Here is a 24,307-nt window from a genome sequence, read left to right on the forward strand (position 1 = left end):
ACAAGCAAAGAGATCCAATCAATCATCAAAAATCTTCCCACAAATAAATGCCCAGGGCCAGATGGCTTCACAGGGGAATTCTACCAAACTTTCCAGAAAGAACTGACACCAATCTTACTCAAACTCTTTCAAAACATTGAAAAAAATGGAACACTACCTAACTCATTTTATGAAGCTAACATCAATCTAATACCAAAACCAGGCAAAGATGCTACAAAAAAGGAAAACTACCGGCCAATCTCCCTAATGAATATAGATGCAAAAATCCTCAACAAAATACTTGCAAATCGAATCCAAAGACACATTAAAAAAATCATACACCATGACCAAGTGGGGTTCATTCCAGGCATGCAAGGATGGTTCAACATAAGAAAAACAATCAATGTATTACAACACATTAATACACTAGAAACTAAAAATAAATATCTATATTTAAATAAATAACGATTCAGTACTCCTAATCATTTGTTAAATCCTAACTTCTCTGTTACAACTCCTCCCTCTCATTTTATCATTTTCTCAGTCCTCAAGGATATTTGGGCAATGATCATTCTAACTTCATGTTGAAAACAGGTGTCAACATCACGGGGGAAGAGAATACAACTTGTTGATGTTCTGGGAGAGACTGGTACCTCTAAGTTTCAGGGCTTACATGGTATAGGAACAATCTGGAGATTTTATGTTTCTGGAAAATAAACTTAATAAGTAATAACTTTATAGAGTCTTAGATAGACCCCTGGGTTTTCAGGAACACTGCTGGATGGGGCTTGACATACATGGCAATTTGTAATATCTGGCTGAAGCTTGCATAAGAGTAACCTCCCGAATGACCTCCTGACTCCATTTGAAATCTCTCAGCCACTGAAATCTTACTTTGTTACATTTCTTTTCCCCATTTTGGTCAAGAAGGCATTGCTAATTCCAGGATGCCATGGCCAGGCTCATCCCTGAGAGTCATGTCCCATGTTGCCAGGATGACTTACGTCCCCCATGAATGTATTCTGAATCCACCTTGCCATGGAGTTTATTCTCAGGTTAGGCAAAACTGGTCGGAGTGTTTGGGAGAGTTTCTCTTCTTCCTGGAACTGCAAGCTGTAAATGTGATGAGATATGGGGATGGTCAGCATGAAAGCTACTTTAAGAGAGCAGAGTCCAAATTCAAGGCAGATGATTCAAGTTTTGTGTGAGCCCTGGGTCCATCTAAGGCCAGTACTCCCTTTGGACTTTTTCCTTATGTGAGCCAATTCTTATCTTTCCTTGCTTAGGTTGGTTTGAATTAGATTTCTATACCTTGAACCAAGCGTCCTACCTGAGGCCTTCCCAGGACTGCCTCCTCCTATTTCTCAGGATGATTCCCATCACCATCCTTGCATTCTGCTTCTCTCCTCACACTTTTTACCCTTTTTATAGTCTTTCTCCTTCTCCTAACACCCATCTTCCAATTTCCCCTCCTTAAGCTTCTCTCCTCCCTTTTCTGCCTCATACTCCTCTGCTTGCCCTTTTCTCCCTGCCCCACCAGCTCTTCTGTTTATGCAGAAATGTCTGGACAGGTGGGACTCCCATCCCTAACACCCGTAGCTCTTGTAGGTGGGGAGAGGCCCCGTCTGCTGATGCTGGGGCACCATGGAGGATAACCCCTGCAAGAATGATTAGTAAGGGTGCTGAAACTTAGTATAGGATGACTCCTACCTCTCAGGCCCAGATCTAGGGCTGGCAACCCTCTCCCTGAACACACCTCCCCATCCTATCCCTCCAGAGGAGCCAAACCCTTCACCCACCCCTTATCTAAGGAATACATAACCCAAGGACTAAGTAGCTCTAATTTAAATGTAACCATAACCCTGAAGCAAATCAAGTGTAAGCCCAACTTGAACCCCAGATTCTGGATCCTTTATAGGGCACTTCTGGGGGCTCTAACCACCCCCACCACCTCATCCAGGCTTCTCCCACTGGCTTTAGCCCCTACCCTAGGTCCACCAGGCTATGCTTTCAAGCATGCAAATCCTCCTCTGGCCCTCACAGGCCCCTCACCTGATCTCTATCCCCTTTCTCAGTATCCCAGAAGCCTCCCATGCCTTCCCCATGCCCCAGGCCCTCATGTCCCCATTAGCACTTCTGACCTTTCCAGACTTATTCTCACAGGTTCTTGCTCCTCTCCTGTCCATATTCTCAGGGCTTTCCCCAAGATAATGCACTCCCCCACTCTAACACTTTCTAGAAAGACTGAGATCCCTCCCCTGGGCCTAAGTTATTCCCCAACTCTCCCAGGACTCTGTCCTGGGCCTTGGTCCATTCCCCAGGCAAGTCCACTTCCCTTCCTCTTGCATCACCCTCCTACATCTGCTATAGGACCTCCAGCTTCCCTCATGAAAGGAAGCAACTTTTCCTTTACTTGCTGGCCATTCGAGTGTCTTCTCTTGTGAAGTGTCTATTCAAGTCTCTCCCCCACCATCCTTTTATTGGCTGGTTATTATTAACTTGAGGAATTCAAAAAAGTATTTTCTGAGTCCTTTGTCAGGTGTACATAGAGCAAATATCTTCTGCCAGTCTTGTTTCTTGTAGTTTTGTTATCTTAGTGGCATCATTTGATGAATGGAACTTTGTAATTTTGATGAGGTCCAGTTTATTAACTTTTTATTTTCTGTTTAGTATCTTTCATGTGCTAAGAAATTTTTGTTTAACCCTAGCTTGTGAAGATAATCTTCTGTTTTCTTCTGGAAGTTCAATGGTTGTTTCTCAGTTCATTGCACCCACAGGTCTTCCTCATGCGAGAACTCACCCACAACAATAGTAATGGGAATGACTGACCGTAAGAACAACAGCTAATGTTTATTGAGCTTACAGAATGTTCCAGACACATTTGCAAGGAGTTTACACATATCAAACTCATTTCACCCCCACAACAGCAGTTTTCGGTAGGTGTGATTATCCCCATTTTACAAATAATGCACAGGGGGAGTTTTCCAGCATCTCACAGGGAATAAACAGGTGGTATGGTGATGATGACAGGTAGGGTGTGAGCCATGTTACATTAACAGGGCTACTCCCTAGAATGAACCTGCTGAAGTTTAGCCAAGATTGAACGGTACCGGAAGGCTTCTACGCATTTGTTAAAATGAACCTATCCAGCAAAAAATTGCCTACACTGAGCTTGATGTGGTCATGAAGAAAAAATGATTCCCCATTCTCCACCTGTACCTCCAGTGTGACTATTCTGATAGTCTACAAGCAGAGGAGGGACCAGTGAAGGCTTCCTTATGTTACATTATACCAGAGATTCTCCTCATGTTGATGAAGGTCTGAAGGCTGTCTCCAGGTCTTCTTGACTTCCACCAGTATGAATTCTCTGGTGTTCTCTAAGATGGCTTATGTGACTATAGGCCTTCCCGCATTCCTTACATTCATAGACGTCCTCACTAGTGTGACTTTTCTGATGCTGTGTAAGCTGATGGCTATGACTAAAGGTCTTCCCACATTCTCTACATTCATAGGGTTTCTTACCTGTATGAATCCTCTCATGTTTAACAAGGCTTGACCCATAGATAAAGGCTTTTCCACATGCCTTACATTTATAAGGCGTCTCGCCAGTATGAATCCTTTCATGCTGGGTAAGGTGGTAACCACAATTAAAGCCCTTCCCGCATTCTGTACATTTATACGGCTTCTCACCGGTATGAATTCTTTCATGCTTAACAAGGCTTGACCCCCAACGAAAGGCCTTCCCACATTCCTTACATTCATGAGGTTTCTCACCAGTATGAATTTTCTGATGTTGAGTAAGATAATTTACACGAGTAAAGGCCTTCCCACATTCTTGACATTCAAAGGGCTTCTCACCAGTATGAATTCTCTTATGTTGAATGAGGCTTGACCCACAAATAAAGGCCTTTCCACAGTCTTTACATTCAAAGGGTTTCTCACCACTATGAATTCTCTTATGTTGAATAAGTTTATACACACGGCTAAAGGTCTTCCCACATTCTTTACATTCATAGTCTTTCTCACCAGTATGAAATCTTTGATGTTGAGTGAGTTCATCACCACGTCTAAAGGCTTTCCCACAGTCTTTACATTCATAGGGTTTCTCACCAGTATGAATTCTCTTATGAATAACAAGGCTTGAACCCCATCGAAAGGCTTTCCCACAGTCCTTACATTCATAAGGCTTCTCACCAGTGTGAATTTTCTGATGTTGGGTAAGCTGATTGCCCCAACGAAAGGCCTTCTTACATTCCTTACACTGATAAGGTTTCTCACCAGTATGAATTTTCTGATGTTGAGTCAGTTGATAGCTACGACTAAAGGCCTTCCCACATTCCTTACATTCATAGGAACTCTCTCTACCATGAAGTTTCTGATGTGGTCTAAGAGGTGTGCTTTCTTTATAAGTGGGTATTTTTCCATCATTGATTATCGTTTGACAGAAATATCCCTCTTGATGTCCCTGTGGTCCTCCAAATTCACCACTACCCTTCCAGTTAAAACCATGAGATTTACTTTTTCCACTGGAGTTCCACTGGGAAAAATTTTTTTCGTAAATGTTCTTTTCTGCAGGTAAACTCTTGGTCTCATACGTTGACTCCAAATCTGGGGAAAAAAAATAACAAATGTATCTTGTTTCCTTTCAAGGAAAACAAAAACAAACAAACAAAAAAAACCTAAATAAAAATAAAATCTTCTTTAATAGAAATAGAAATTCCCAGGTAGGTCTTAAGATACAGATTCTACTTCCGGCACTATAATACTTAAAAAGGAAATCTTGGAGGAAGAGAAAGGTACTGAATATTACTTCCCATCAGCTGATGCAATTAAGCAAAATAAATTAGAGGTATAAACCTAAAAAAAACAGAGATGAAAAGGAGCACAATTTGGAGATGATGTGATGACATAGCTGGAAAACCCCCAAAAAATCAACTATAAAACCACTGCAAAAAAAATTAGAAAATACAATTAGATAGTTGCATATAAAATTAATATTCCAAAATGGATAAATTTATATATAAGTCAAAGTTATTCTGGATAAAAAGACCAATGCCTAAAAGCAACAAAAAAGATCGTATGTGGGATTAAACTAAATAAGAAATGTGAAACACCTCTGAGGAGACCCATCTGCCCATCAGTAAGGATGCTAACTGCAATGGACTGAAAAACATCAACAGGTTTAAATCCAGGAGTTCATAATGATACTAAAAATGCTAAATGATCAATTTTGGAACATGCTAGGAAACCAACCCTTGATTATAAAATCTGACAAAGGAAAAGAGCAAAGTTGTTATCCTTCTTATCCAATGTTAACAGTGCCACTGTGTAAGCAACTAATATATGGGCAAAGTTTCTCTTTAAAGAATTATTATTTCCAATCTGATAAAGCTCAAAACATTCCTTGGGAACAGGAAGAATAAATTCAACCAGTTTCTTGAAAGAAGGTCCTGAAATTCACAATGGAGAAAGCTGGCATTCCAGAGAGGAGAGTCTAAATTTATCGAGGCAGGTGACTTACCCAGTGAGACCAAGTTACTGTAGTTCTCCAGCATCACATCCCAGTACAGGTCCCTTTGAGCAGAGTCCAGACATGCCCACTCCTCAGGAGAGAAGTCTATGGCCACGTCTGAGAATTTCACCAGACCCTGAAAACAAAACCCTACATATAACTGGTGAAAATAAAGGCAACTGTTTCAAGGCTAAGGAAAGGAGATGAAGAGCTACCTTGTGGTAGGTGAAAGCCAGTGATGTGGGCAGGGTTTAGGGAGGACATGACAATGGCTGAAGCAGAATCCCTACCTGGAACTGAAGAACCTGACTGCTGCAGAGAAAAAGACCTACACCCTGCAGAATTCCTTAGTATACAAACTTGCCCGGTAATAGATAAAATAATCCAAGTTTTTTTTCCTGTCTTCAAGCACAGAGCCTACCTCATATATTCTTAGCAAGTGTGGATTCCTACAGCATCTTTTTCTCTTCAAGGGAAAAGAAATGAACAAACACGGGAATTTGTTTCCCAAATGTTACTATTAAAATCTTTTGTCTTAGAATATACAGTTCAAATGTTTGAATGTTTTCAAGCTTCAAGTTCATCATGATGCCAGATTACATTTTAGTCTTCCTTTTTTTCATTCCAGCATACAGACAAATCAGACTTGCTGATTCTATTATAGTTATATATTAGGTTGACCCAAACATCTAAGGTTTCCCACATTCTGGGAGTATAGGATTATCTGTATTGGATGACCTTCTTATCTCTTACTATCCACTGCCCCTGTCTTTTCCTTGTTCCTGATTTAGAGGACACTGGTGTTGAAGGATCCAGAATCACACAGAGGTTACCCAAGTCCAGTAGGTCCATTCAACAACAGAATTCATCTCTCACTTTCCCTGGTAAGGACATGATTTCTGGAGATCCAAATCACAGCCCTATCTAATTCTAAAAGCCTCATAAATCTTGAGATCTCACACACAATATGAACAACCCTTCTTATCTACCTGGAAAACAAAACCAGTGGAGAATTTCAGTTTTCTCATGTGGTCAAATGGGGCCAACATCTCTAACTCATCAAACCATAGTCTTGACTCAAATATTTCCCTCAAGGGACTCTGTTCCTTCCACGCTCCCAATATCACTGTTGACAAAAACTGAGTACACAAGAAATATTGAATAATATGTCCAATGAATAAGTGAACATTAGCCACTTATGGCTACATGGCATAAGAGGAAATGGTGCTACATGGCATTATCATTCACTGGAACAGGAAGAATTAGGAAGTAGGTAATTAGATGGGGCTTGCTTAGGTAACAGGCATCAAGATAATTAATGAAAATATCCACAGGACCGAAATATGACATTTCAAGAAGGAAAGAGAAATACATACTTACGTGGGCCATAGTTTTACAGCTCAAGAACTGATCAGTCCTCTTCGGGATTCCTCTACTGAAGACAAAGTCCAGAGAAGCCAGAGTTAGGGGAGGAAAATGAGGCATTAAGATCAGGTGTACCATGGGTTCCCAAAATGACTTAATATAACTTTTGCTCTTCCATCTTTGCTTCTGAAGTACTCCTGACAGCCCCCCCTCCACTCTCTCTCTCTCTCTCTCTCTCTCTCTCTCACACACACACACACACACATGACAAATCTTGAGAAGACTGGAAGGATTCTAGATAAATCCAAGCTCTCCCTGAAACCTCAGGAAACTCAGCTGCACAGAGCTGAACAGAGGAGCTTCTGCCTTGAAGCCTGACCCAGACACTTCAGAAGGAGGATGTCTGGTCAGCTCCCTGCTGGGAGGGCTGGGGACTCAAGGCTGGGTGCTTAGGCTGCTTAGTCTCACTCTGAGCGCACCCTGCTCCCTCCAGTCACACCGTCAAGAGTGAACAGGTGCTGCATCATCCAAACCAGAACCTCTTCTGGCCTCTAGATCAGGTGATATTGGTTAAGACATGGCCACTGGACAGGCTGGAGAAGGAATTGCCCAGGCAGGGTTCAGCACTCTGAGTCCAGAAAAGCCAACTGTATAAATAAGTGCAGAATATCGATTGTAACATGGTAAGTGGTTATTAAATGTTGGCAGAAATACTTAAGGACATGGAAAATATTTCAGCTATACCATCAGTAGAAAAGTCAGGCTACCAAACAGCATGATATGATGACATAATTGTGGGGGAAAAAAGAAAGAGAGAGAGAGAGACAAACAGACACTGACAAACAAACCATAAGAAATCAACAGAAAAAGTCTGGAAAGTTATATACCCCTTGTGTAAAATGACTTAATGCCTGAGACTACTATCCTTAGAAATGTCTTCTTGCAGGATTGGCACTTGGCTGGCATCTGGGAACTTGGATTTGGGGACTGTTCCTATCATTCCCCAACTAAGGATGGTTTACGTTGTCTAATCTGCACAAGCATTGCTGATTATGCTGAATAGCTGCTTTCCTCTGGGAGTCTGGAATTTTGGTATGTGCGTGCCTGGCAGAGGGTACCCTTGTGACAGACGCCAGATAAAAACCCTGAACTCACAGGTTCAGGTGAGTTTCCCCCGTACACAGCACTTCACACATGTTGTCACAAGTTGTTGCTGGAAGAATTAAAGGCATCCTGGGTGACTCCAGACGGAGAGGACTCTTGGATGCTTGTGCCTGGTTTCCTATGGACATTGTCCCATGGGCCTGGTTTCCCTTTGCTAATTCTGCTTTGTATCCTTCATTGTAATAAATCTTAACTGTGAGGCTGACTACACGCTGAGTCCTGTGAGTCCTCCTGGGGAAACACTGAATTTAGTGACAGTCTTGGGGACCCCTGATACATCCTTTGACCTTGTGTATCTTCTTTTTAAGTATACCTCACTAACTGCTGTAACAACAGCTATGCAGTAGCTTGATATATAATTGTGTTTGTGTATTTATTTATTTAAAATTGAAGAGGCAGATATACTCTCAAAAGACAGAAAAACTCTCTTTTTAAAAGTCTTCTCAAATTGGAGAAAAAAAAACTCAAAGTACATTAACTTTGGATTATTGCACTAAATAGCTTTTCTTTGTTTCCTTTCCCAATACCTAAACCAACTCTTTGATGTCTACATATGCCCACAAATGGCAGCACATTGGGAAAAATGACTAAAATTTTAAGTGCTGTCTTGTACATACAGAAAGTTATCTCAATGCTGCTTCTTTTTACATCTTGAGGGGAGGGTGAAGTTTGCTTCTGAACTTATCCTTCAACCATGATGTCTTGCAGACAATTGCTAGCTCATCTCACCCTACTGATCTCCCTTTCTATCAAATGCTATGAGAAAAATATGTAAGATATGAAGGTGAGAAAATAAAATTCCATTTACCCCCACACAGACCCTGTGCATTCAGAATCATTTGGTCATGACCTGAAATCATGACCTAGGACCCCATGGGGTCAACACCCGACCTTCTCCACAGGTCCTGGCCATAGGCTGCCTTGTGCTTCTTCTATTTGGAATTTCCCTTCCTGGACAGATGATAAACGATGGGCAGGCAGTGCCTATGTCTTTCTAGTCATTCTATCACTCCAAGTACAGGGATCCAGCATACTGCGGGCACTTAACAAAAGCCTGCTTTATTATTCAAAATTCTACTTCTAGGAATTTATCTCAAGGAAATAGCTTCAGAAATACATAAGAATGTTCAGAGAATTTTTTTTTCTGGGAAAGAAAGTTTGTTCTGTTAGTTGAGATAGTTTTAGATTCACATGCAGTTGTAAAAATGTCCACATCCTAAATAATACAGAGATTCTGTGTACCTCTTACCCAGTTTCTCACAAGACTAACGTATTGTAAAACTATAGTATAATATCACAAAACCTTGACTTTATTCAGATTTTCCAGAGAATAATTTTTTAAAATGAAAAAAATGGAAATATCTTACAACAGGTGTTAGATTAAATAAATTATGATCTGCTATATAATGGTATACAATGCATTTACTAATAATGATATTGACTCATATTAACTGAGAAAAAATTGATGATAAATTAACAGGGGAAGAAGGCAGGTTTGAAAAGGTATGTAAAATCTGGGAGGAGACGTCTTGGTGACTTAAGCACACTAGCTCTGTGGTCTGATTTTCAGGAGATGAGTCTGGGCTCTGACAGTTACTAGCCGCACTGTACCTGTTTCCTCACTGGTAAAATTGGGATTAAAAACAGTACCTATCATGTATGACTGTCTCAAATATTAAGTAAGATAATCTACAAAAACACATAATGTATAACAATTATTTAATAAGTGAGCTGTTATTATTGAAGATCAATAATATTACATACCTCAATCTGTTTTTAGAAGAGAAACTCAAGTCTGCTGTTTCTCTTTTTTCTTATGGTAAAATATGTGCTTCTCAAATTTGCTCTGTCTCTATAACTAAAACAACTTTCAGAGCTTGTTCTAAAGAATGAAATCCTTTTAAAATAACAATATTAGCAATAAAGATTCTAAGACATATAAGTAGGAACTGATCCCTTTCCATCAGCAAGTAAGTGGAGAGAAAGTAAGTGGAGAGAGAGCAGGACAGGTATGATTCTGCATCAAAAATCTAGCTCAAAGAATCTAATCTGAGAAGATGACAAATTGAGAACATTAGCAAGAGGCTGAAACTTGTCTTCTATGTGACATCTTTTTTTTTTTATACATCTGTTCTTGGAAATGTTACCTGTAAGTCCATATTGGCAAGGCACCATGACATCAGTCATTATTGCAATGTTCTGTGAAAGAAACATTAAATTTCTAGACAACTGAATTCTGAAATGCTGTCTTTCTTGATAATTTGTTGCACTGGAATTAGTTATCAATGATGTATCTCTAATGCTACAAGGTGTAAATCGATGGGAGGTTTTCCAAAGCAGGAAGGGGATCAGTGGCACACCCCTCTTCTTCCCACACGCACACAGGCATAATGCAACCCATGGCTGGGGTGGATTCCTTTTATCAGCTAAGACCTGGAGAATCACTGGCTCATTAACATGATCAAGTAGCAGGCTTTGATGCTCCAGAAACAAAACCACACACACATGCTGAGAGGGGGGGAAAGGGAGTGGAAACATACAGACCAAAACATCAGAAGTAATTATCTCTGGATGGTACGACTGTGGATAATTTTGAGTTTCTTCTTTATGAGCTCCTTAGGGCACTGACTTTTTTGGAGCAGGCCTGTATTAATCCCATCTTGAGGAAATTTAAGATGGTCCCAAAGTTTAAAAACAAAAATTAACAAAGGAAACAAAGGCAGAGGAATGGGGAACGGGGTACATTCTAGTTATTGAGGAAACATTGACTAAATAGGCCTATGACAGGCAGAATGATGATTCCTCCAAAATGTCCATGTCCTAATTCTTGGAACCTCTGGATATGTTTTGTTATATGGCAAAGGGGAATTAAGGTTGCAGTACTTGCTTCTACCAATGGGTCTAAATCTCTTTGGGGCATGTACACCCTTGATAACCCCAAGAAATTATAAGCGTTCTCAGAAAAAAACACATTTACAAACATATACAACAATTCTGTACACAGTTTCATAGGGATTCTGGTGCCTTGAAAAGTCATAAATGGAGTTAAAGGAAGGACCTCAGGTTAAGGATTCCCATTCTAGAATAGTTGAGGTTCTGGTTCCTTTTCTGAACTTGTTAGCACCTATCACAATTATCTTCAGATAGATAATGGCCCCTTATCAATGGAACACCCAGAATTACCACATCACACCAACAGTTAATATTTACTGAGCACTTCTGGTCCAGGCACTAAAGCTCAAAAAGCTGGGAAGAGGCAGAGATGGGTTTGCAACCCTGATACTCTGGATCAAGCTGGGCAAACTCCTAACTGCATATCAAATCTGGCCTGCACATTTTTGTACTACATGAGAGCCAAGAATGGTTTTTACATTTTTAAAAGGTTGTAAAAACAAAAAACAAACACACAAACAACCAACCAAGAAGGAAGAGGGAGCACAAGTCCTCACTCCTTAGGTGTGCACTGCACACAGTGACTTCCTTCTAAGAGTCCAGTGTGGAAAGTAGAGAAATCGGATAAACCCAACCTCAGCTGGGTGATCAGAGTCAACAAGTTATGCATCATAGTGACAGTATGCACCCTTGATATGATGCATATCAAGGCACTTAACCTCTGTGATCGTGCTCCCCCAAGCCCATAATCCCAGTCTCATCATGAGAAAAATGTCAGAGAAATTCCAGTAGAGGAAAATCCTATAAAACATGTGATCAGTACCCTTCAAAACTGTCAAGGTTGTCAAAAACAAAGTCTGAGAAACTGTCACAGCCAAAAGGAACCTAAGGAGACATGACAACTAAATGGAATGTGGTATCCTGCATGGGATCCTGGAAGAGAAAAAGAACATTAGGTAAAAATTAAGGAAATCTGAATAAAGTATGGGCTTCAGTTAATAATGATGTATCAAAATTGGTTTGTTAATTGTAATGAATGAACTATACTTACGTAAAGGGTTAACAATAGGGACAGTGGGTGTGGGATTTATATGAACTCTCTGTACTACCTTTGCAATTTTCCTGTAAATCTAAAACTGTTTTAAAACATAAAATCTAACAAACAAGAAGAAGCAACCATATTTGGCATACAAAGCATAAAATATTTACTACTTGGCCTTTACAGAAAAAGTTTGCCAATCATTGCTCTAGACCCAGAACTCACATTCATTAACATCAAACCATACTGCTTCTCACAATTCACAAAGATGCAACTCATAGAAACTCAAGCCATCAGACCTTTGCTCAAACTCCACTCTTAAAAATCTCACAAAGCTGCCAACTTTGTCATTTACTGACCAAAATAATCAAATCATTGTCTTTCTTGCTGTGCTCTGAAAATCAGGCCTGTGGTAAAGACGAAGGTATCTGGTTTTGATTCCACCTACAAATGAATCCTCTCCTTACCAAAAGGAAAGCACACAGGAAGAAATGAACAATACACAAAATGGGTCTGTGAACACTCACTGGAGAGGGCTGATCAGCAAGGAGTACACTGGGGAATATACCTGCACAGCCCGTCACGTTCTCTGGGAAGGAATTACTGGGATGAGGCAATATTAAGGAGGACATTTCAGGACAAGTAAAGCAGATATTTTTAAGTCCTAAAGAGGAAAGTCACCTGAACCTTGATTTAAAGATGTGTAATTATCCTTTCTTCCTGCTTCTTTTGGAGGATGCTGGTCTGGGGGAAAGAGCAGGATATAGTAAGATACTAGGGACTTTCTGGAGCACAGACTACATTAGAAAATACCCACCAGAGCCATATCTGTCCCCATCTGAAATGTGAAAGCACTGGAATCTGCCTATTGCAGAAATCCTGGGGGATTAAGTGCTAGTAATTGGGGTTCTGCAACATGTGCTGCTCGCTCCCTCCCTCTAAGCTCCCAAGTCAGGAATCTGTTCCCAGCAAAAAGGAATCCAACCCCTAGCCATTCTCAACATGTCATTCTGGTAGCCTATATGGAGAGCATTTCTGGCTCTAAAAGTTTCTTCACATGACTATGTCTGTGCCCTTCTTTTTGGCTGTTTTCATTGTAGGACCCAGGCTCTGACATCCCTTTGGAGCCACTACACCTAGATAGGTCACACATGGTGTGAAGGTGAAGGCAAAGAAAGCTGCAGAGAAACTCGAATTACAGGTTACACTGTAACACAACATAGAGCCCAGCAGCCCATGCCCACTCAAAAGACCACACAACCAATCACCCAGTTACACAAGCACAATCCTGCACACATCCTGGCCACTGGTGCCCATGTCACAGAGACACCTCCCAGCCCTGCCAACCCTACAGAAGTGCACAGGTGTATACATCTCACATCTTACACCCAGAGACACAACCAGCCCTGCCACCTCTACAAGGCCCACGCATGTATCTCACGTGAAGCAGAGCCCTGGAGACACAGCACTGCCCCATCACCTCCCCCAGATGCTCATAGTCACAGGGACACATCCCAGTCACACCACCCCTACAAACGCTCACATGCACGTGCGACACGGAGACGGGAACACAGCCCGCTCCCATCACCCTTACAGGTGCTCACGCACCTTACTGTCACAGTCACGGGGACAAGGGCCTGGCCGCGTTGCCCCTACAGACGGTAACACGTTGGTGCGTCAGAGAGAGGAGGACACAGCCTGGTCCAATCACCCTCACAGGCGCTCACACACCTAGTGTCAGTCTCAGGGACTGAGCCTTGCTGCATCACCCCTTTAGATGCTAACTCGTGCGTGCGTCAGAGATGCGGGGACACAGCCCGGTTCCATCACGCTCACAGGTGCTCATACGCATTAGTGTCACAGCCACGGGGACAAGAGCCCAGCTGCGTTGCCCCTACAAATGGTAACACGATGTGCGTCACAGTCAGGGGGGACACAGCCCAGTCACATCACCCCTACAGACGCTAACAAGCTCGTATGTCACGGACGGGGACACAGCGCGGTCAGATCTCCATTACAGGCGCTCACACTCAGTGTCACAGTCATGGGGACAGAGCCCGGCTGCGTCGACCCTACAGATTCTCACACGCTCGTGTGTCACAGAGACGGGGACAGAGCCCAGCTGCATCATCACCCCTACAGGTGTTCACACATGCGACTGTCAGTCACGGGGACGTGGCTCGGCCGCGCTGCGCAGCCTCTGACACACGCACACACACACACACGCACACACGCACACACACACACACGCACACACACACACACACTTCTCGGCCACTCCGGGCCACCGGCCGAGGCTGCGTCTCGGGCCTCCTTCCCCACGGCGTCTCCTCCATCACCACTCCCCGCCGCGTCCCGCGCTGTTGTCCTCGTGGGATGGGAACAACGCACCGTTCGGGGCCCAACATCCACCCGGACGTCGGGAGAGGGCGCAAACGCTGCAATTAATCCCGGACGGCGTCCCGGGGAAAGCAGCGCTCAGGAGCCCTCCGAGGAAGAAGCGCGGATCCCGGCATGCATCTCGGCACGCTCCTACTGAGGGTCCTCTAGGAAATGTAGTCCAAAATCCGGGCATCCGCAGAGCGGACCGCGCACCGGTCAGACTTGACCAGCATGCAACGCGACACGGTCCTTAATGAGGCTCGTGCCTGAGGGACTGCTGGGAAATGTAGTTCCCGTAGCGGTAGCCTCGGTGCTGGGAGCACGGCCGTTCATAGTCTCCCTGATGGAACTTCAGACGCCATAAAGGAGCCGTGCCTCAGAGACTTCTGGGAAACGGGGTCCAGAGCCGGGAACCCTCTTTGTTGCAACCGAGGCCTTCAGGATACCCCCAGCTTGCGTCTTGCTCTTAAAGGAGCTGTGCCCTAGAGAGAGAACCGTCGTTCCGAGTCCGAGAATCTGCAAATGCCAGGAGTGTGATGGCTAAAGATTTCTGGGAAATGTAGTTCAGGGCCAGGGAACCCCTAAAAGACGAGAGCTAGGCCAAATGATTGATCCCCAACATGTATTACAGAATCCTCCGTAAGGGTGTGTGTGTGTGTGTGTGTGTGTGTGTGTGTGTGTGTGTCCGATGGCTTCTGGGAAATGTAGTCCCAGAATCCTCCGTAAGGGTGTGTGTGTGTGTGTGTGTGTGTGTGTGTGTGTGTGTGTGTGTGTGTGTGTGTGTGTGTGTGTGTGTGTGTCCGATGGCTTCTGGGAAATGTAGTCCCAGAAGAAACCAGACAAATCACGAAACCTCGGAGCCAGGAGGTTCAAATTCCTCCCAGCAGGCAACATGGGCTCTCTCTAAAAGAGCTGTGCCCAGACACTTCTGGGAAATTCAGACCAGACCCGGAAAATCTACAAAATAAGAGCCAGAGTGTTAAGGCAGGATGCCACCTGGCCGTGCCTGGATTGCACCCTGCGATTTCTGGGAGTTTCAGCCCACGCTCGCGTATGAAAGCACAGGTGCGGGAGTAGATACTGGAGCCCTAGCACGTGTGCATGGCTGTTCTGAGTTAGGTTCAGGGGGGTGACCCCGGGTCTGACCCAGGCACACTCGGTGAAGGTGGGACTTTGAGTTTTGTACCTTGACACTGCCCCAGAGCCTGAGCAGTGAGTGTTTATGTGTGTGAGGTTGAGACCGATCTTGTGATTGGGACCTTGCCTACGGTTGTTTGTTTGTGGTGTAGTTTCTGCCTGTGAGATTCTTTGTTTCCTGGGCCTGAGCAACTGTTTTTGTTCCTCTTGACCAGGCTGGCAGGCTTACTACTCACATGCCCCTATCTGTTCCCTCCCTTGTCCTGACTGCCTTGGAAGTAATCTTGCACCTTCAGAACTGCAGAGAAAAACAACTAGGACTAACTAAGAGGGAAAGAGTTTTGTAAGAGAACAACTTCAGACCCTAACTATTCTAAATATCAATCTCACCTTAACTTCCCCCTCTTCTCTCCCTCCCACCCCAAGTCTTATGCTACCAGGTGCTTGGGAGGCAACTAGGCAGTTGGTTCTCTCTCTTCTCCTCTCTCCTGGATCTTACAGACCCTAGGTGGCCTAATTACTACAAAGGAAAATATTCTGAACCAAGTGGTCCTGATCTCAATCTCGGTAAATCCCTCACCCATTCCAGTGATTTTCCAGTGCTTTTCTTCCCACTCACTCCCAGCTGTTAAAAAGCTTGCTGGCCTTTGTTTCAACAGGGTTGAGTTCTACTCTCTCTCCCTTGCTGTAGCAGTTCCTGATTAAAGTGGTCCTTGCCTGTTTAACATGGCCTGGCACAGGTTTTTACAGGCACGTGAGACTTTGTGCTCAATATTATATGTGATTGTTGGAAGGCAACAGTTGGTGGCTTCTGAGTGCAGTTGTGCCAGTGTGTAGGATCTTGAGGGAGCTTCACGGGAATGAGAGACAGGAGGGTGCTGTAGCGGCCAGGGCCCGGGGTCCCTCCTAAAGAGGAATGAAACCTTGAGCATATAACAAGACTGCTTTGACCAAAACTCGAGAATGTAAACAGTCTCCCCAGAGGCAAAAGAATGTAATCACGGATGTAAAACAGCACAGGTGGGATCTTAGTCTTAAACATTAAACTTAGTGAAACATCAGGTCTGAAGCCCTTTTAATGATTATACTAGAGGCCTGATGTCCTCATACTATATAGAATGTCTTTGTCCTAAAATCATACACATATCCCTTGTGGAGCACTATCTCCCTGGACTGCCATCACTGGAGAATCCCTCCTGTTTGTAAGTCCTAATAAATCTATGTCTACTTCTGAGCTTGGTGTGCTTTTTGGTCTCACAGCAGCACCAGCTCGTGCTTTGCACAAAGTCAGTCTAGGCCCAAATAGGTGCCTGTGAGCTTTTGGCCTTGTGTAAGACTGTGTGTTTCTGTGAGTATGTAGTGAGTAGAACTGCTGATATTTGAGCTTGCTTTGATTTTTGCGTGAATTTTATGGTGGTTATAAATGTGGACCACTGCGAGTGGGTTTGTCTCATAACTGAGAAACTGCATGAATGTATGTAGCTGGGAATGAGTGATTGTGGTGATGTTAATTCTACCACATGTGCCCATGGAATTATGACTCTGTATGTGTACAATCGTGAACATAAACCAGTCTCTTCATCAGAAATGAAGAGAATGTTTCTTTTGGGAACATCAGATTTGATTAAAAACTTAGACACGTGGAATTTTAACTTATCTGACAATAATGTAGACACTTCATATTGAATCAGATTATATTTTTTATGGAGAAGTGTGCAAATCAACATAACTTATTTTTGTTTTTGTTTTTAAATAAGAAAGAAGAATGGAAAGTAAGTAATATCCACTGGTGAAACAGCAGTTGTTTTGCGTTATGTCACGGGTTACAAGGCTTTCATTTTCTTGTGTGTTAAGGGGTCTAGGTAATTACATATGAAAAGCTTTGGACTAAAGAAGTATCTTCACACTTAGAGGCAGTGAAGTTTAGAGGCTAGAATTAGGAAGTTAGAGTCCTTGGATGCTAGGTAAGGTATCTGATTTATTTCTCTTAACAAGAATCCTCGACTCAAGAAAGGCAAGGACCCTGTTTAAGACTCAACGGTCTTTCAGAGAACTACTTGCCTTTTTAAAGTCATAGATAATTAACACATATTTTTAATATACATTCTAAAGAAATTCAAAACAAGGTATCCACATCCTTAAGGACCTGGTTTCCATGCTGCAATCTGTCCACTTGGTACATCTGAATATTTTTTTATTCCCAGGACAGAATTTCTTTTCATTCTAGAATAGTAGTTAGCAAACAGTGAGCAACAGATGGACGTGGGAGTCAAAAATTATTTTTCTTCATCATTTCTGAGAAAAGCATCAAATGTTCATGATAAGGAAGAATTTTTCTAGTGATTGTCTTGTTCTTTATCCTCTATCTCTTTGATGTCTCTAAAAGTGGCTTCTAATGCTACTCAAAAATTGTCATTTGTCATCAAATTCTACAGCATTGCTTTCACTGATTTTGTAACTGAGAAGTTAGGCCTTAAGTGATGATTATTATTACTGAATAATTATATAGATATTCCTCTTTGCTTTCTGATATATTAGAGTAGACAGAGGGAAATACCTGAAATCTCTGAACTGTGATCCAGCTGCCCTGATCTCTAATAATGATTGTAAAGCCTTTATCTTGTGCCTTTATGACTGTAAAAAGCTTGTACTCCCTTTATCTGTTTTTACTTTAGAAACTTATAATCACAAGGGCAAACCCCTAATGTTAGTGGAGGGAACTTGAATCAGCTCAGAACTAACTATTGACTTGGTTCTAGCACAATTCCATTCCTTTACATTTGTAAATGGTTTCTGCCTGTGCTTGCCATCAAAATGATAAACCCCCATCTCCCCTCTTTTCTGTTCATACTTGCTATTGAAATGGTAATGACTCCATCTCCCCTTGTTTGAATTCATAAAAATCTTGAACTCCTTAGACACACATGCACACACACACACACACACACACACACACACACAGTTTTTTTAGGTCGATAGGCCATCTGACCTGCTTCATGCCCAGCAATAAACTCTCTCTCTGTGAAACCCCGTGTCTCAGAAATTGTTCATTTGAGCTCATCAGACAGAGAACTCACCGCTTTTGTCTGGTGTCAATATTATGAAACCATTACTCTCACTTGAAACTTCAAAATTGATGTACAAGGGACAAATTCTCTATAAACATAATCACTACAAACTCTGCGTGACTGATGTTCTTGGCACCCTGAAAGCAGGCCGTTCAGGACATAGTAGACAGAAGACTAGGCTTATGGTTGGCTTCCCTGTTTTTCAAGGTGAATTTTGTATATACTTCTGCCCCAAATTTATTCAGCTTCTCTCAGATTCAATGGTATACAAAAATAATTGGTTGCTGTAGTTTGATGCTTCAAATTTACCAAGGAAATGTCTTACTTCTTTAGATCTTGAAATTGAGCTAATAATAAATAAATAATATGCAGAATGTTTCAAACACTCCTAAATTTGGGGATATTGAATGAGACTTTTGATCAATTATTACTTTCCTTTAAATCCAGGTTGATTTTCAATATTATCTCATTTTAATATCAGCAATTTTACATACCTGCAAAATTTTAAAAATTGCATCACTTTTAAGGAATAGCTACTTAATCTTTTCGGTGTCCTAATACATTCACAGCCTGTTTGGCTGATAATGTTTCAAATCCATTGTCCACATGTAAAACAGCAACATCAGTACGTATAAGACTTCCTGACATGAAGACAAGGGAGTCAGTGGTGACCTGATTTGATAAAACAGTTTATCAGGCAATGTATTGACTAATTGTTAAATGGCATTATGTTTATTCTCTACCTTTTTTGTAATGCTGGCTATTTTCTGGAGGCATAGTAACCAATTTTTCTAGTTGAGAGTGGGGTCTATGAGAGGGTGCATGTTGGAAGGTATCAGGGGATAAACAAGTCCTTAAGAAATATGAACGCAGGTGATGCCAAGGGCTCGCAAAGCCCATGTGCTCCCTACAATGCTTGCCCACATTCTAGCTAGCAGTGAGGAAAGGGCTCACACCCTGGGGCCCTGTCCTAGCAGCAGTTCAGCACTTTGTTATGGAGGAAGTTGCAGGTTTGGTATGGGCTGCGTGCTCTGCTTCTCACCCTTATTTATCACCAGTCACCACAACTTCTGCCATTGTCCAAGAGCAAGCAGGCTGGTAAGCGCGAGGGGTAGACAGAAGGCTACTTTTCAATGATTTCACAACCCCTAAGAAAACCTAAATACTCTCACTTGTCATGTAGGGTTCTTAATGTTTTAACCCTTTTTTCATTCCATACTCACTTTTCAGCACTTTCCTCCATCCCTCCTCACTCTACTCTACACCTACATTTAAACTAATGGCAGTTTCCTGAACTCACCTTGCTCTTTCTTGCTTCCTTTGCACTTGCTCTCCCCTCCGCTTGGAATACTTCTCCTTTTCACCTCCCTTCCTAAGTCCCTTCACAAAGCCTGACAATTTCCTCAAAACTCAGCAGAAGTCTCAGCTCCTAAAAGAAGCATTCCTGGAGTTTTCAGTTTCTATCTGGCATTTTGTCTGTGAGATTACAACCTCCTACATGAACCACTCATCAAAGGCTTTATGAGACCATTCTGTAACTGCTGCTTTATTTGTCCATAAATTACCCCCCTTTTCTTTGGGGACCTCCAAATGTCTATCTCCATTGGGGCATTCCCACCCGCATGCAATAAGTTCTAGTATCACTCATCTCAACAAACTTATCTTTCTTGACCTTACATTCTCCTGTGACAACCAGGCATTTTCTGTTCTCTTTTTAGTGAAACTTATCAAACAAGCTACCCATGGTTGTCTTCAATTTCTCACCTCATATCCACTCTTCAGCCAACACCAATTTGACTTCCGTCTATACCACTTCACAGATACTGCTTTTGTTCCTCATCAAGAACTGGAATTTTGCCAAACACAATGGACATTTTGCTTCATTCTTGTTGTCTGTTACTTTCAACATAGTTGACCTGCCTTACTCTGGAAACACGGTCCTTCCTTTGGGGTTTTGAGAATCACAATTTCTTTTTACTTCCAATATCACTGACTCTCTCCATCTTCCTTTGCAGAGTCCTTCTCTTCTTCCTCTCCCAAACTTCACATTTTGGAGGGCCATAGGATTCAGTGCTAAAGACTTATACCTTTTTTTTTTATCAACACATTTTCTTTAAATTAAGTTTATCCAGCCTCATGAGGTTAAATGTCACCTCTATATCAATTGACTAAAATGTTTACAGCTAGTTTGTCCAAACCAGCATCCAATCCTGATCATGGTATGTGATTGACTTTAATTCTGTTGCATTCCTTGAGTCTCTTGTATTCTAGCACACTTACATTTTCATGGCATTTTCTTTTTGAAGAGACTGTGCCAGTTGTCTTGGATAATGATCTGCCAATGGCATTTATCTTATTGCATCCTTGTGGTGTCATTCAGTTTGTCCCCAAACCCTCCAGAAATTTAGGTAACCTGGAAAATAATTCTAAAGGCTTAGTGTATACAAAGACGAGAAAAAGCTAGATGGTAATAAGAAAAAAAGACAATTTATATACAGAACAACAGATTCTATCTCAGAAATTATGCAAGACAGAAGACAATGGGAAAACTCTACATTGTAATCCTGGTTCTACTATATTGTTAGGGATATTTGTTGAATTCTGGAGCTAGTTCATATGTAAAAGGGGATATTATCCACCTTGAAAGAAGGACTGCATTGTTTAGATATATAAAACCTTGACATAGCATCATTTCTCAATAAATGAAAACTTATTTATGTGGTGAACTGCATTCATTTTAAGAATCTGTTTCTATTTGTTCCAGTTTGCTAATGCTGCTGTTTGCAAAATACCAGAAAATGGATTGGCTTTTGTAAAGGGGGTTTATTTGGTTACACAGTTACAGTCTTAAGGCCATAAAGTGTCCAAGGTAAGGCATCAACAATCGGGTACCTTCACTGGAGGATGGCCAATGGCATCCAGAAAACCTCTGTTAGCTGGGAAGGCACGTGGCTGGCATCTATTGATTCTGAGCTGTGTTTCTGCTCTTCTCTCAGCTCCTGTGCATTCTTCAAAATGTTGCTCTTGGGAAGTTTGTCCTCTCTTAGCTTCTCTGGAGCAAAAGTCTGCTTCCAAAGGCCATCTCCAAAATGTCTCTGTAAGCTGCAGCTCCTCCAAAATGTCACTCTTAGTTGCTCTGAGGTCCTCTGTGAACTCTTTCATATGACTCCAGTGATCCAATTAACACCCACCCTGAACAGGTGGGGTAACACCTCCATGGAAATTATCCTATCAAATATTTCACTCACAGTTGATTGAGTCACATCTCCATAGAAGCACTCAATCAAAGGATTATAATCTAATCAACACTAATACGACTGGCCCCACAAGATTGCATCAAAGAACATGGCATTTGGGGGGACATTATACATCCAAACCGGCACACTGTTACTCATATCCATCAAAGTATCTTGCCTATAAAGTATACACAAGCAGATTTGTCAAAGTGCTTAACAGGTAATAATCTGGTGTCAATGTATAGTCCATGTAAGATGGACTATAATTCCAAAAGTGAAAGCCAAAATAAAAGCTTGTGGAAGAAAACACAGGAAAATATTTTCAAGAATTTGTAAGAGGCAAAGATTTCCTAAACAAGACACAAAAATACACATATTGATATCTGAGAAGTAGAATGTATTGATAAGTGAAATAATTGATATGTGAAGTATGAGTATCATATCCTCAAAATTGCTTGTTGTTTGATTCCACCATGAGAGCAATGTGTAGATACCATTCAGCCTCATCAGCCAATGGTGTGTTAACAGTGTATTTAATGAACTACCAAGATAAAATAGGATAGGCTTAGGTCGCTGGAAGAAACATGATTCATTCAGGGTTAAGAAATAATCATTAACATTTTTTCTACTTTTTAAAATTAGAGCAGTTGTAGGTTTACAGAAACATGTAGAAAGTACAGTTTCCACATATCTCCATCATATGTACAATTTTTCCTATTATTGACAATTTGCATTACTATAGTACCTCTAACAATTGATGAAACAACATAATTATAGTCCATATTTACATTAGGATTATCTCTTTGTATCATACAGTTCTATTTAAAAATTTTTTTATTCTGGTAACATATATACAACTTAAAAATGACCATTCTAACCACTTTCAAGTATACGCTTCAGTGATGATAAATACATTCACAATGTTGTGCTACGAACACCACCCACCCATTACAACTTATCCATCAACCCAAACAGAAACTGTACCAATTAAGCATTAACTCACTATTCCCCACCTTCACCCCTGGTAACATTCTCTCTAAATTTCTGACTATGAATTTGCATGTTCCAATTTAATTTCATATTTGTGAAATCATATAATATTTGTCCTTTTGTGTCCAGCTTATTTCACTCAACATGTCTTCAAGGTTCATCCAGATTGTAGCATGTATCAGAACTTCATTCTTTTTTACTGCTCATTAATATCCCATTTTATGTACATAAACATTTTGTTTATCCATTCTTCTGTTGATGGATAATTGGGTTGTTTTCACCTTTTGGCAATTGTGAATAATGTCACTATGAACACTGGCATGAGAATATCTGTTCAAGTCCTTGCTCTCAACTCTTTGGAGTATATGCCTAGAAGTGGGATTGCCAGGTCATATGGTAATTCTATATTTAACTTTTGGAGGAACTGCCAATTTTTTTTCCCACAGCACCTGTACCATTTTACATTCCCACCAACAATGTTTGAGAGTTCCTATTTCTCCCAATCCTAGCCAACAGTTGGTATTTTCATTTTTCATTTTTAAAATGATAGCCATTTTAAAGGGTATGAAATACTACTTCACTGTGGTTTTGGTTTGCATTTCCCTATTGGCTAACAATGTTGATCATCTTTTCATGTGCTCATTGGCCATTTGCATATATACTTTTGGAGAAATGTCTATTCAAGTCTGTTGCCAATTTCTTAATTATGTTCGTTGTCTTTTTGTTGTTTGAGTTGCAGTGTTTCTTTATAAATTCTAGGTATTAAACCCTTATTGGATATGTGATTTCCAAATATTTTATTCCATTCTGTAGGTTGTCTTTTACTTTCTTGATAAAGTCCTTTTGAGGCACAAATGTTTTTAATTTTGAAGAGGTCCCATTTATCTATTTTCTTTCTTTTGTTGCTCATGCTTTTCATATAAAGTGTAAGAAACCATAGCCTAACACAAGGTCCAGAAGATGTTTCCCTGTTTTCTTCTACAAGTTTGTTCTGGTTTGCTAATGCTGCTATTATGCAAAATACCAGAAATGGATTGGTTTTTATAAAGGGGGTTTATTTGGTTACAAAGTTACAGTCTTATGGCCACGCAAATGTCCAAACAAAGGAATCAACAGTAGGGTACCTTCACTAAAGAACACCAATGGTGTGTGGAAACCCCTGTTAGCTGGGAAGGCATGTGGCTGGCGTCTGCTTCCCCTAAGTTGCATTTCAAAATGGCATTCTCCAAAATATCTCTCTAAGCTGAAGCTGCTATCCAAAATGTCACTATCAACTGCTCTGAGGTCCTTCTGTTTGAGAGCTTTTATGGGGCTCCAGTGAACTAATCAAGACCCATGCTGAATGGTGGGGCCACACCTCCACAGAAATAATCTAATCAAAGGTATTACCCACAGTTGGGTGGGTCACATCTCCATGGAAACAGCCTAATCCAAAGATTCCAACCTAATCAATACTAACATGTCGGCCCCACAAGATTGTATTAAAAAACATGGCATTTTGGGGGACATAATACATCCAAACTAACACAAAGTTTTATAATTT

The 24,307-nt window shown here is 41.4% G+C and overlaps 1 protein-coding gene across 3 annotated transcripts; it reads right to left on the reverse strand.

The window, feature by feature from the left end:
* Positions 1-891: 891 nt before the first annotated feature.
* Positions 892-14,508, reverse strand: ZNF331 (zinc finger protein 331). Of its 3 annotated transcripts, none has more exons than XM_037819141.1 (4): positions 14,343-14,508; positions 6,872-6,923; positions 5,501-5,627; positions 892-4,587 (listed from the first exon to the last, which is right to left on the reverse strand). In XM_037819141.1, exons 1-4 carry the CDS (start codon positions 14,357-14,359, stop codon positions 3,284-3,286), a joined length of 1,500 nt encoding a protein of 499 aa, XP_037675069.1. In that variant the 5' UTR covers positions 14,360-14,508; the 3' UTR covers positions 892-3,283. The 3 variants fall into 3 exon arrangements, with proteins under 3 accessions (XP_037675069.1, XP_037675068.1, XP_037675067.1); XM_037819140.1 differs by having other exon boundaries at positions 6,872-6,926; positions 14,343-14,507; XM_037819139.1 differs by lacking the exon at positions 14,343-14,508 and having other exon boundaries at positions 6,872-14,312.
* Between the last annotated feature and the right edge of the window lie 9,799 nt (positions 14,509-24,307).

Source organism: Choloepus didactylus, chromosome 27, assembly GCF_015220235.1.
Source record: "Choloepus didactylus isolate mChoDid1 chromosome 27, mChoDid1.pri, whole genome shotgun sequence".
Taxonomy (NCBI): Eukaryota; Metazoa; Chordata; class Mammalia; order Pilosa; family Megalonychidae; genus Choloepus; species Choloepus didactylus.